General features: G+C 36.1%; 1 protein-coding gene across 1 annotated transcript; it reads right to left on the bottom strand.

Annotated features, from left to right (window-relative positions):
* Nucleotides 1-919: 919 nt before the first annotated feature.
* Nucleotides 920-13,226, bottom strand: LOC140146765 (cold shock-like protein CspC). Its single transcript, XM_072168641.1, has 2 exons — nucleotides 13,035-13,226; nucleotides 920-4,924 (listed from the first exon to the last, which is right to left on the bottom strand). Exon 2 carries the CDS (start codon nucleotides 4,895-4,897, stop codon nucleotides 4,559-4,561), a length of 339 nt encoding a protein of 112 aa, XP_072024742.1. The 5' UTR covers nucleotides 4,898-4,924; nucleotides 13,035-13,226; the 3' UTR covers nucleotides 920-4,558.
* Nucleotides 13,227-13,559: the final 333 nt, after the last annotated feature.

Raw genomic sequence — 13,559 nt, 5'->3', positions numbered from 1 at the left:
ATGCACATACGTCACTCCCGAACTTGAAGTGAACCAATTTATAGTCCGTATAATACATGTACTTGTTTCCCGACATCAAGTTGGTGTACCTTGCCTCTCTTTTTCTTTTCAGTATATCTGTTAAATAAGTTTGAAACATAAATGTGATTGTGTGACGCCAGCTATACATGTATTCAGTTCTCTGTGCAGTTATAGTATGCCAAATATTCTTCTGAATCTTTAATATCATTCATTCAACTTTATTTCCATAATAAAAGCAGTCAAAATACATAATTATCAAATGTATTGTTACAAAAGAAAGATTAAAGGAGCACTTCGTGATGCACAGCCTCAACCACCAAATGACTCCAAAAATGTTTTATACCATCAATGACCTAGGACTATATACATGTAAAGTTAGTGTACATAACCATTGATGCAGATTCAGTTGTTTGACAAAGATTCGTCCAATTTGAAAATCGTCGTTGGGCAGGAAAAACCTTCTACGTGTTTCTGGCCCAACATGTTTAAAACAAAACTGATAACCAATTACATAACGGTTTTGCTTTAAACATGTTCAGGGGCCAATGACATAGGAGATTTTTCCTGCCCAACGACAAATCTAGTCTCTCAATGGACGGGAATTACAACACTGTGGCCTACATGCATGGGGCACTGTAATGCATGCAATTATGTGTTACACACAAATTCAATGTCCAAATCAAGTTGTGAAAATATGCTTGTTTTGTGGATACATGTATTTACCAAACCCTATATAGTAATAAGAGAATGCTAAAAATCACAAAAATGCCCCTTTAAACGAAACTTTATGGAGGCAATGGTCAAACGGCCAACATTGACCACCCCATTTTCATGAGACCGAAAATAATAATAAAGTAAAATAAGACCATCACACAAGAAACGAAAACGGCTGCAAGAGTTAATCATAACTGAGACACAATATGTATTCATGAAACCAACAAGTTGTAATCATTAACCATACACATTACATTACCACCAAATATGTGACCGTACACACGAATGAGCCGTAAATGTCCTCAATTGTATTCTGAGTTACAGTGTAAAATGGGCATGAAGGTCATATTCATAGGTATTTCAATTTGGTGCTACGTGTATCTCATTAAATGAGGTACACGCAGCACCAAATTGAGGTACCTATGAATACGACCTTCATGCCCATCTTACACTGTAACTCAGAATACAATTGAGGACATTTACGGCTCATTCGTGGTGTACGGTCACATATAAGTATTTGGTGATCAAATACTTGTAATAATCTCACCTGAAATAGTAAAGAAAATCTGGTGACAGTAACTCACACTTGAATACTATAATTAAACACCCAGCAAACACAAAACGTTTGAAAACAATGGCAAAAAGGTTGCTATAAATGTTGGGTTACACATAAAGAGTATAAAACGTTTTAAAATGGATCATGGCCTTTCATATAACCCAACATTTAATGTTATCTTTTAAATGCTTTTATCAAAAACAAACAACAAATCAAAAACGATCTTGTGTTTGCTGGGTGAGCTTATACTGCTCACCAAATGTATTTGCTGATCAAACAGCTGTAGCACTCTCACTTTAGTAAAGAAAATCTAGTGATATATTTTGGTTGCTCTCAAGTTTGGTAGTGATGTAGGTGCATAGTTCACTGGTCGCAGTATCGAATTGTACTTGTAAATGAATACAATGTCATACACACAAGCGTAGCTCATGTAATGCATACAAAAGCAGATTGTTGGCATGCCTGCGACGCAACATACAGTGGAAAATCATTGACATCATTTCCAAACTTGAGGTAAACCACAGTTGAATCTTTATCATTTAAAAAAACAAACAGTTTGAAAACTAATTCTGTAAACTTGTGTTTTCTTTTCATTATGTTATGAACTAATAAACGACCTAGATGTGGGTTAAAATGGTGTTCCTGAAATCATATGACCCATTCCCATAAATCAGCATCATCAACCTTTTTTTTTCTTCAGATTTTAATATCTGTGTAAAGACTACAAATCAATTGTGACAATGACAACACATTTGCCTGTATTACATACAATTTTGAACATACAGTTTGTTAAGGGTTCTTTAGACCATGGAAGTAAGAGACTACTTCCATTGTTAGACGTTAAAGTTATTGCAGTTTTGCCAAATTAAACGATGGTTACACATCACTGACTGAGTAAGGATGAACACTAGTCAGAAGACAATAACATTAATACCAATTCTCCTTTTCACAAATACTTTTATGCTTTAAAAAAGTAACATGGGCGTCATTTCAGGGACTGCTTCCTCTAGTAAGTTGCATGTGCATTTTATAGCTATACTTGTTGAGTCACTATAAACTCATTACACCCCAATGGTCATTGGTGCAAACACCTCTTCACAAGCTCTTCTTGAAGAGACCAGAGCATTCTACAGCTCTTGCTTATTTCAAAAAGCAGTCCCTGTGCCACATTCAAAATTATAACAAATAGCCCACATTTTAGAAATTTGATACATCCGAAATTACGGATATAATCAGATATTTGCATCTTAAAATACAAAATTCAACACATTTCAAGAATTTTACCATTTTTCATGATAATCTTATGATTTTGAACGAAGTCAACGTCAGCAACCACTTTTTTTTTTAATTCTTCTGTGGTGCGTGCATGTGTGCTGTGCGTTTAGCTAGCATGTGCCAGCGTGAACGCAGAAGTGTAACAATCACACTGATTGGCTGATCAACAAGCATGACAGCATCATGTCTGACCCACTGGCCAACGACGCGAAGAAGGGGAGGATACCTCTCCTCGTCTACGCGATGCCCGGACCATAGAAGAATCAAAAAATTTACTTTAATGGCCAAGTAATGGAAAACAAAAAATTAAGATTTGTTGATACTTACATGAAGAAACATTAGGATGTATTCTTCAACTTAAAAAATACAACTTTTACTAATCCCCCACCCCAATTTTTTTTTTTTTTTTTAATCACCATGCCAAATTCCTTATTCAGAAGAGTCACATGGCTCAAGACAGCTGCAGCAAAGTGGCGGGATAATATGAGTTCAGATTGTGCTTGTACACGCATGATGACCCGGTACTCTCAATTCGGAATTTTACTTGGAGAGCAAAAAATATGGGATAAAAACATGTTTTTATGCAATTTTCTGAAAATCTGCACATTTTAGTACACATCTGACCTCGCACTGATATTTCTTGGTCCATTTGCTTTCTAAAATATACACTTTTATATACTTAGTAACATTAACTTATGCAAACAATGGAGTTATAAAAGACAATAATTCCCTCACCCTACTCTCCACTTTATATCAATAAGGCCAAAGAAAAAAGGGATTCTGAGAAACCTGTGTGCTGTTTTGCCACATAGCTCTACATAATCATCTTATTGTGGGTCCATTTTTTTCCAAAATGGACTAAAACACAATCAGAAAAAAAAGAAGAAATGCAATGTAGCTAGTTTATTTTAAAAAAATGACACACTATTTCTTCTTTTTTTTTTGCCAAATGTTTCAGAACCAAACTTTTTTTTTTTTGGCCTTACTGTCTACTTAATAATTCTGCTGTGAAGTTCTGATTATATTATGATCACCTTTAAAATACTATGAATAGAGTTCCGAATTGTGGTAAACATGGTGCTTAAATAGTTCATGTTTTATGCATATAAACCATATTTTACAGTCTTCTGCTCCTTTGTATCTTTGAACCGCATCTTCAAATGGAAGCTTATCAGTTCTGCTAATTTTATAATGATCATCACTGATCACCTTTATGCTTTGAATATTGGAATTGTACAGTTCTGGTGCTTTATATAGTTCATGCTTCTGATTGCCATAAACATGATGCTTATGTGTATAGTTCATGGTTTTATGTCAACAATGGTGGATCCAGTATGGGGCAACACGGCCCCTCCGAATTTATATTAAAATCATCCAACAAAAAATGGCTGTTTCTAGTTTCATCCAGCTTTAAAAATAAACCAAACCCAAAACACAAAATCTGGGTCGGTTGGGCCCGTAGAACAGGGCTGTTTTTATCATGGCCCAAAATATACAAATACCGACTATAATCAGCAGACAAAAACAGGTTAATTTTGTGCACATTGGGCTATCCCAATTGAAATTCATACACCGCCCATGGAAGACATGACCTTAATCCCTTAGTCTCTCATGGGGATGTGTGCATTTGAAATGGAATAGTCCATTTCTGCAACCTGTTCTAATGTTCTGCAATTAAATTACAGATGTTTGTGATAGTAAGGGCATAGATGTGGTGGTGATAGATGGTTTCACCATGGTGTGTATTATCCGGAATGTAAAATTGATCAACATACCCAACTTCAGGCAACATATTAAATTAGTGCCCATATTGCAAAAAATGACCAAAAACTAAATGATTTTAAAAATTTTTACTTTTTGGTGCAAATGTTTAGATGCACCATTTTGTTCAAAAAAGGGGCTCAGAATGACTTCCATGTATGATATTACGCCCGCTAATTTGCCCCTAGATGACCCCTTAACTGGATGTGAGCAGTGGACTACAGCGTAGATCTAGTAGCCTCCAGAGTAGCCTCCGCCTCCGCCTCCATAGCCACCTCCGCCTCCAGAGTAGCCCCCACCTCCAGAGTATCCTCCGCCGCCTCCTGAGTATCCTCCGCCACCACCACCACCGACAGGTTTGACCCATGTGGCTGCCGGTCCTTTATGTGTGGTCTCAAACTGGTATTCAACTTGATCGTTTTCATTTAGAGTCTTACGACCTTGTATGTCGATCTTTGAGTAGTGTACAAAGATGTCGCGGCCACCATCGCTCGATTCTATCATACCAAAGCCTTTCTGCTCGTTAAACCACTTCACCTGCCCTGTGTAAACGGGAGCTTGACTAGCCATTTTCTGTTGTGAAGATCTCTGCGTTTCCTGGAGAACAAGTATAAAAGCAATTAGAATTATTAAATAAATGTGAATCGTTTGGTTGTATTTATAAACGCCTACCAAAAAGTAATTACCCACTTTATTACATATATAAAACTCAAAGTCTAATTCTATGCATTAAGGGCTGGGGTATGAACGTTTGGACAGTATTTATCAGAGCACATCAGACATATCGAATTGCATTCTGAATACGAAGAATGTCATTCTGATATCAAATAATTTTGATTTTTGAAATTCGCAATTTAATACACATTTTATGGCAAATCATTAAAATTGATATTTTTGATATTTAACAGTACTTGAAGTAAACTTTATAAATCTGATGATTTATACTTAAAGTGCATGTAGGTGGGATTTGGGAAAAAAATCCATATCTTCAATATGAAAGGTCAAAATTTTCAATTGACCGTCGGCTTTTCCTCCCTGCTACATACACTTTAAGAATATATCATTATATTTATATAATTTACTTCGAGGACTGTTATATATCAAAAATTTGAAAAATATCAAATTTTTATAATTTGTCATAAAATTTGTTTTATATTGTGATTTTCAAAAATGAAAATTATTTGATATCAGAAGAGACATGCCGTATTCAGAATGTCGATAGGTCGAGTAACTCTCATATCCCACAAAAATACTGTCGAAACTCAATAAACGCTCATTTTAGATCCCTAAAATGAGCGTTTATTGAGTTTCGACAGTATTTTTTGTGGGACATGAGAGCACCTCGGACCTATCGAATTGCATTCTGAATACGAAGCAAGGGATCTAAAATGAGCGTTTATTATGTTTCGACAGTATTTTTTGTGGGACATGAGAGCACCTCAGACCTATCGAATTGCATTCTGAATACTGAAGCATGTCTTTCTGATATCAAATAATTTTCATTTTTGAAAATCACAATATAATACAAATTTTATGACAAATTATAAAAATTTGATATTTTTCAAATTTTTGATATATATAACAGTCCTCAAGTAAATTATATAAATCTAATGATATATTCTTAAAGTGTATGTAGCAGGGAGGAAAAGCCGACGGTCAATTCAAAATTTTGACCTTTCATATTGAAGATATGGATTTTTTCCCAAAAAGACCTAATTTTTTTTTGGTGTTTTACTTCAAGTACTGTTAAATATCAAAAATATCAATTTTTAATGATTTGCCATAAAATGTGTATTAAATTGCTAATTTCAAAAAATCAAAATTATTTGATATCAGAATGACATTCTTCGTATTCAGAATGCAATTCGATATGTCTGATGTGCTCTAATGTCCCAAAATAAATACTGTCCAAACGTCATACCCCAGCCCTTAAATTTAAAAACTGAAATAGCAAAAATCAAACCCAGGTTAATTCTGCAACTTTTGATACCTCATTTGTCTGGATAGCTTAAAATTTGTGGTCAATGTGACTGCTTGGATGAAAAAGATGACCGGAGGTGACCAGTGACGACCAGGCAACAAAAGCAACATTTTCAATGGGTTTAGGTGCAACTTTTTAATGGGGGTGGGGGTCTTTTTCATTCAAAGGGTCACCATGGCACCAAAGTTTGGACTATTAAGACAAATGAGCCATCAAAATTTGTAGAACAAACCTGTGTTTCCTTTTGCTATTTAAATTTTGAGGCATAGATTTTGAGTTATTATCTTAAAATAAAAGGGGGCAATTTTTTTTTGGTAAAAGTTTACTTCTACCCAGCATTCAATTTCCATCATTTCATTTATATAGCAAACACAAACTGCTGTATACTCTTTGTTTTGGTTCCAGTATTTTCCATATTTTGTTTGTATACCGATTTAAATTCAAATTGACGCCTGAACATCTTTATTATTCCAAATTTTAAGTTAAATTACTTTGGTTTTTTGTTTTAAAATGTACTGCAATAGAACAAAAATATTTTCAGGATTTTAGCTTCCCGCGGATGTCTGAGACAGACTTTCTTTTTTTGACCTTATAATTCAAAATTTGATAGCATTGAAACAAATGGTTAGCAACTATTTTAAACTGTTGTGATTTGGTAGTTCACAGCATCTTGCGAATGGTAGTGAGCTTTGACAAAAATTGCATTGATCATTTCATAGCGAGTGTGAAGAAGAAATCAAATATCATGTGCAGATATAATACAGGTAAAATAAAAGCGTATAAATCTTGTCATCTATTGCGACACTTTACCCGATATTTACTATATCTGCAATGGGATCCACTGCACAGACCAGTCCCTACTTGACATCAAATTGCAGCGCCTGGTATGCTACTTTATATGACTCACATATAAAGCGTGTGCGTAAAGCTACCAATTGGAAAAAATATTAGAATAAAGTAATTTGATGATTTCGGAAATTAATTTGCTGATGTTTTCAACTCGTGAACGTCACCCATAATAGAATCGACGATCCACAAATTTTATGAATGGCCATCATTAGCCAGTCTCTACACAGCCGCTTTGGTCCGCTCAATCCACACTAGAAGTGGAGGGAGCGGAACCACAGCGGCTGTGTAGAGAGTGAGACTGACGTATCGTAAATCGTAATATTGATTCAGGATGTCAGCCCTTTACCATTCGCCCATAAACAATCTAATGGCGAAAGTCGTATTTTTCGAAAGATGATTGCGGTGATTCAGTTGTGCCAATAATGTCGCAAATGTTTCAGATTAAGAAAATCATGAGCGTTTGTTAGATGAAGATAAAGTGACTGTATGAAACTGCAGTAGCGCCGATGTTCACTCTTCCGAATTTATAAGTAATGTTGTAAGCTTTGGTCACAAACACTGCAAAAGGGTGGGGGTTAAATTTTTGATAAAAAGGGTGTCTGTCTAAAAAGCGTGGGGGCAAAATAAAGGGTGGGGGTATGACCCCCGGACAAACAGCGTTTCCCCACCGCGCCGTGTGTATAATTGATCCATGCCATGATGTAACTTGTAGTACAAATGTAGGCCTACTCAATTATTATTTTCCATTATTGTTCTTCAATGTCTGATTTTTATATTTCAAAATGGCAATGATAATTGACGAAATCTGAGCTGAAATACTCCATCACACACGCAGGGTTGCATCCTCTTCCGGGTCTTGGGGGGCGTTCCGACTTGTTCGCCATGTGGCAGGCTCGCCCTGATGAGCAAGTTGAAAACCCGTCAAACGTACAAATGTATCTCAAACGTTGTCATCGCAGGGAGTCCCCTTCACGTCACATGTTATTGTCGCTTTGTTTATCAATTTGATTGGGAATCGCCAATTGCATGGTTACGTTGCAAGTCCGTAATTGAGAATTATAAATCCCCCAAATCAAGAATCAAAATATTATTCTTCAATAAGAATTATGTTCAGGAGATGTCCAATTCATTGGATTGAGGGAGAATGGGTATACATAAAATATTATGATAGCCTTGGATGAGCTCTGCATCATAACACAGGTAATGGATGTCATCTTTATTAAGCTCCGAATTTGTCACCCTTGCATACGATGAATGAAGTGTTTTCTATAGGGCCTACCTGTGCGGCTTACGTGTATACAATTTCACTTCATATTTTCAAGACCTGACTGCTTATCTGATGTGCGCATTTTAGTTAGCTTTTTATACACAAGAAAATACAGTAAACTAACATTGTGACCATCGAAATTTTTGCAAGGGCACTAGCTTGTTTAAAAATTTTACATCGGAATCTGATCGGGCGGATTTTGGAATCCAAATATCTGTAATCAGTATTATGGTTTTTACCCAACCGATAACACTGCAACGCAGTAGTTAATAATGATACCTCCACACTACTCAAATACCGTACCACTTTTGTGGGGTAATAGATAGGGCCAGAGCCAAAAATGGTCATCACTCTAACCTAAAATTTAGAAATTGTCACAGAAGTGAATTTCTTCTCTGGTTTAATATAGACTACATGTACTAACCAAAGATTATGAATCAGCAAACAAGAAGTAAAATTTGCCCGTCAATTTTGGAATGCAAGCAATAAAATACACACGTGGCGCCCTCTCGGTGTGGCAGGACGGAATTGTCAAATTTGATGTTACTACATTTTTTTTTTAAATAGGATTTTTTTGTTTTATGGTACCGGTACCGGTATTACACATGTAAAGGTCTTCTGTATAGACAATTTCAGCACTAAAAAAATGTCAGTGGACTTCGCAAAAATAAAGAAATAAATTTAAATTAAATATGTGTAAAATTCCGTCCCACCACATTTTGAGGTGATTTTTATGTTCCGGAAGGGAAGAAAAAAATTCTGTCAAAACTTTCCAAAATATCAACTATTATGGTAATAAACATTGTAAACTGAGTAAACAAAAATTGAATTCATCAACTTTGCTAGACTCAAACCATTTTAACTTCTTTTTTTTTCAGGCCTTTTGTGGTAGGATGCCAGCAATAATTCTATTTTCAGGGTCTGGTGTAAAACATGGCCAGGCCCGCCACATTTTGAGATGATTTTTTTAAGTTCAGGAAGGGATTTTAAATTTCTTTCTCAGTCAATATTTTGCAATAATTTTTTATTGGAAATGGAAGTGAAATTTTGTCAGTTTCAAAGTAATTCAATTGCTTTTTTTGTTGATTTTGCCATGGTGGACAAAATTCCGTCCCGCCACATTCTGTCCCGCCACATTAACACAATTAAAAAAATTTAATGATTCATACGGTAATATAAAGAGGGGGGTGAATTTTATAATTCCTTCCATAACTCAAGGATAGAGTTAATACCAATGTTAGAAAAAAATGTTTTATCCCAGTACTTTTGATAAAAATTCAACAAATGTACTGTGTTCACAAATACATGAGGTTTATCATTCCGTCCCGCCACATCAATAGATTTGTGTTACCGTGGCAAGATTCTTTGGACTATTTTTCTTGTGTGTGTGGATGTAGTCTGTAACTTACTTGATTTATTAAGAACATGAAGAATTCTGTCCCGCCACAAACAGGAATTTTGGCTTTGGCCCAATAGGGTTAAAAAAATTAGAAAAAAAAAAATTACTATTACATGTTTCTCATTTGCAATTTTGATTTCTGAGTAATAAACCCGTAATTAATCAAATTTCCAGCCACATCCTTCATGAACTTGTGGAATATATCAGTTCTCTTTTGATGTATTCCACAAGTTAATGAAGAATACGGCTAGAAATTTGATAAAATTTAAAATATGGGTTTATTAGGCGACGAAAAAAGAAAACCCTGTTCTACGGCCCGACCGACCCAGATTTTGAACAAATTGGGGGAAAAAATCCTGTAAAAATGAATGCCGCCCCAAATTTACGAAATTTCAGGATTTTTTTTTTTGTGTGTGTATTTTCTCAAATTGCAAATTATTTACAGATTTTGGTGATTTTTTTTGGGCCATTATTAAATGTCTAGGGTGTTTGATCCTCAGAATTTAAAAATAAAAAAAGGCCTTAAGAGCAAACTTGTGTTTCCTCAAGCACTGTTGGAAGAGACCAACTAAGTACGGTACGGTCTATACTAACAATGCTAATTTTACATTAGAAAAAAAAAAACCTCCCTCCCTCATCAATTCATAAAAATCCTGTGGACGACAACCAAAACATTAATTTTATAGTTATATTTACGTCCTTAGTGTGTGGTTTATCAAGGATAAGGCCAAGTAAATACATATCCCCACCCTCACCAATTTCTGGAGATTTTCAAATATTTAAAATTGTTATTTTTCCTACATTGTACATTGTGTATAAATTTGCATCCTTAGGCCTACCTAAAATTGTTGTGATGGAAAGGCATGTTTATAAGTTATCATTTAAAAACACATCGCAAACACTTTCTTCAAGCTAGGGGGTAGGGCTTTGCTTTGGTTGGGGAAATAATAAAAATATTATTTAGGGGCCTCCTCGATTTCATGTTGACAAACACTTTGCAATTGCAATTTTACACAGTAAAATAATGAATTGGTAAAAAAATAACATAATAACAATTTTATAAGGACCTCCCTCCTCCCCGATTAAAGGAGTATTTCATGATCCTAGCATCCTCTATTTCATTTTTCATTAGATATTCACGAAAAAAACCTATTCCCAAAATTTCAGTTGATTCCAATTTTGCGTTCGCGAGTTATGCAAGATTATGTGTATTACACTGCTCCATAGACAATGCGTTGTAATTTCGTTCTGGTGCACCAGAACGAAATTCAAATTTCACGATATCTTTGCTAAACGAATTAATCTGCAAGAAATATTTTGTACATAAACATTATTTATCCAGAGGTTTCCAGTGATGTAAAAATCTCAACTTTTTTTGAGAAAAGTGGGGGGATGAGGCTGTGGATCACGAAATGCCCTTTTAAAAGTCCAGACGATACATGTACATGTTATGTATGTTATTTTTTTACTTGGCCTAACAAAACTGCAATTTTTTTGTTTTTGAATTCACTTTTCAAAATATTGGTACTAGTAGGGTTAGTCGAGTATATCCAGGCTGAACACATCACACTACCGTGACTGTGATGTGTCCAGTTCGTCGCCGAACTTGCATATAAGATGGAGAGCTTAGCATAACGGCCTGCCTATTTACGCTTCCTGAAAACACTCTTGCACATAACATACAAAACCACAAATTCACTAACTTCAACTTGCACTACCGACACCATGAAAAATATTTTAATTATTACCGATCCTTCAGAATAAGTTTGCAAATATTGGCAGTTTCATAAAATCCTGCTGCTGAAAATCGTAAATTCCACAATCTTCTGTCAGATCCAGGTCAGTAATCACAGGTGGGCGAATCTACCAGCGTGACAAGACCAGAGATAATTAAAAGGAAGAGAGGCCACGCCGTACAAATAGCTAGCCTGATTGGCAAGCGTCCGCCGCTGGCCAGATCTTCTACGGTCGTGTATGATGAGTAGAGACCATAGAGCCCTATATAGGGCTCTGTGCCACTGTGGAAGAAACGGTTCCTAATTTTGAAGCCATGGATAATATATTCATTTATACGAGAACCATATTTTTGTACCAATCACAGAACAGAATTTCACTTACTCACAGCTGTCAATCATTCTTGTGAAACGTAAGCTCCGCCTAGTATCAAGGTCTTCTTCTGCGCATTGAAAAGATTATTAAGTCCAATAATTTGTTTGTGTTAGTTTGCACGAGTCACAAAATGGCGACCCATCACGCATTTTCTGCATGTGCCGACATTTATAGTAACTCATAGTGACTGTCCTCAAACTAGCGCCAGTGTGTCTCAGGCCTGATAACGACCCCAGGTAATTTTATGCAGAAAGTTTTCTTGCGAACAGCTGCAGGTGACAATTAAACAATGAACACGGCTTGTTTATGTACATGCGTGGGGAGGCTTGTACGTCAGCTGACGTGTTTTGGACATGTTCCGGCGTAAAAAGTGTCGTTTTTCTTCATGAAAAATACCAGCGATGACCAGTTTTTTGTGGGCTATTTGATTTACAGGTATGTCGGTTCATCATAGGGTAGAAATCATAGCTGTACAATTTGTATAACATACAGTTTAACATAGGCCTAAACATTTATGGGCACAAATCGACCTTCCGTATTATGCACAAGTATGTGGAAGTGGCAGGCATATCAGTCGAGGACAACTAAAAGTAAAACCAAACATTTTTTTATTGGCCATTATAATATCAAGTTTATATCATGAACATGTGGCAATCACTGGGCGCGATACCAGTCTTGATTGGTCTACCCAGAATTCCTGTAGATGAAGATCACAAACCCTACGTTGCAATGATCAATCATCATGATCATTGCATGCAAGCAAATTGCATTACACATGCACACATGTACGTGCGCACCCCGGTACATGTGTACGCATGTCACATGACAAGCACAGTCATGCTGCATGACAGTACACACACACAGGGAAGGAAATTTCTCAGTTTAACCTCAAAATATCCTTTTAAAACCCACTGAAAATCATCACGTTTATCTTTCTCAATTTAAAGAACAATATGGTACCAAGAATTTACATGTGCGGTGACGTGCCTTCTTTATATTTGAAAAAATGTGGTGAGAAATAATCAATAATTATTGTTACGAGAGTCGAGGTCAAAAAGTACGCGCCTTTGAATTTTCATAATTGCAACGCATGTCCACTTACTTTCTGTGATCCACCTGTGTAACAACGGATTTTCCGTTTATAAGTCAGCGATGAATATCTTTCTTCGGTATCTGGCTACCAAATTTCAGCCTCAGGAGTGGCTTCCAACCTATGAAATTCGGTTAAAATTGAGAGCAAAATACAAATCGACAATAAGTCGTTGATACCACAATGGGAAAGGGCTAATATTCTACCCCACACCAACAGGCGGAGAAGGATTTTAATATTAATGAAGTGACGTCATGCGACGTATGTCGGGAATATTCATCACTATGTAAAAAAATTGATCATTGCTATTTCAGCATAAAGGGGCTGTGCAATAATTATGAGCCCCCCCAATCGCTTGCCCCCCCTCTCGGCCTGCCAAAATCGCTTGCCCCCCCTCGGCCCGCCAAAAATTATTCCCCCCCCCCTTGTGCCCCTTGTGCATGCCAAATTTTGGGGATCCCAATTTTCAAACCTTAGGCCCTTCACAATTAATTCTTAGTTTCCTGTTTCATGGTTGAAAACCAGGGATGAGGCGAC

This window comes from Amphiura filiformis, chromosome 2, assembly GCF_039555335.1.
Source record: "Amphiura filiformis chromosome 2, Afil_fr2py, whole genome shotgun sequence".
In the NCBI taxonomy this organism is placed as follows: Eukaryota; Metazoa; Echinodermata; class Ophiuroidea; order Amphilepidida; family Amphiuridae; genus Amphiura; species Amphiura filiformis.
Note: the sequence above shows the minus strand (reverse complement) of the source record. Positions and strands in the feature narration are given on the sequence as shown.

Bases quoted from the DNA above. Each gene is read 5' to 3' on its own strand.
- LOC140146765 (XM_072168641.1), bottom strand. From the start codon at position 4,897: ATGGCTAGTCAAGCTCCCGTTTACACAGGGCAGGTGAAGTGGTTTAAC.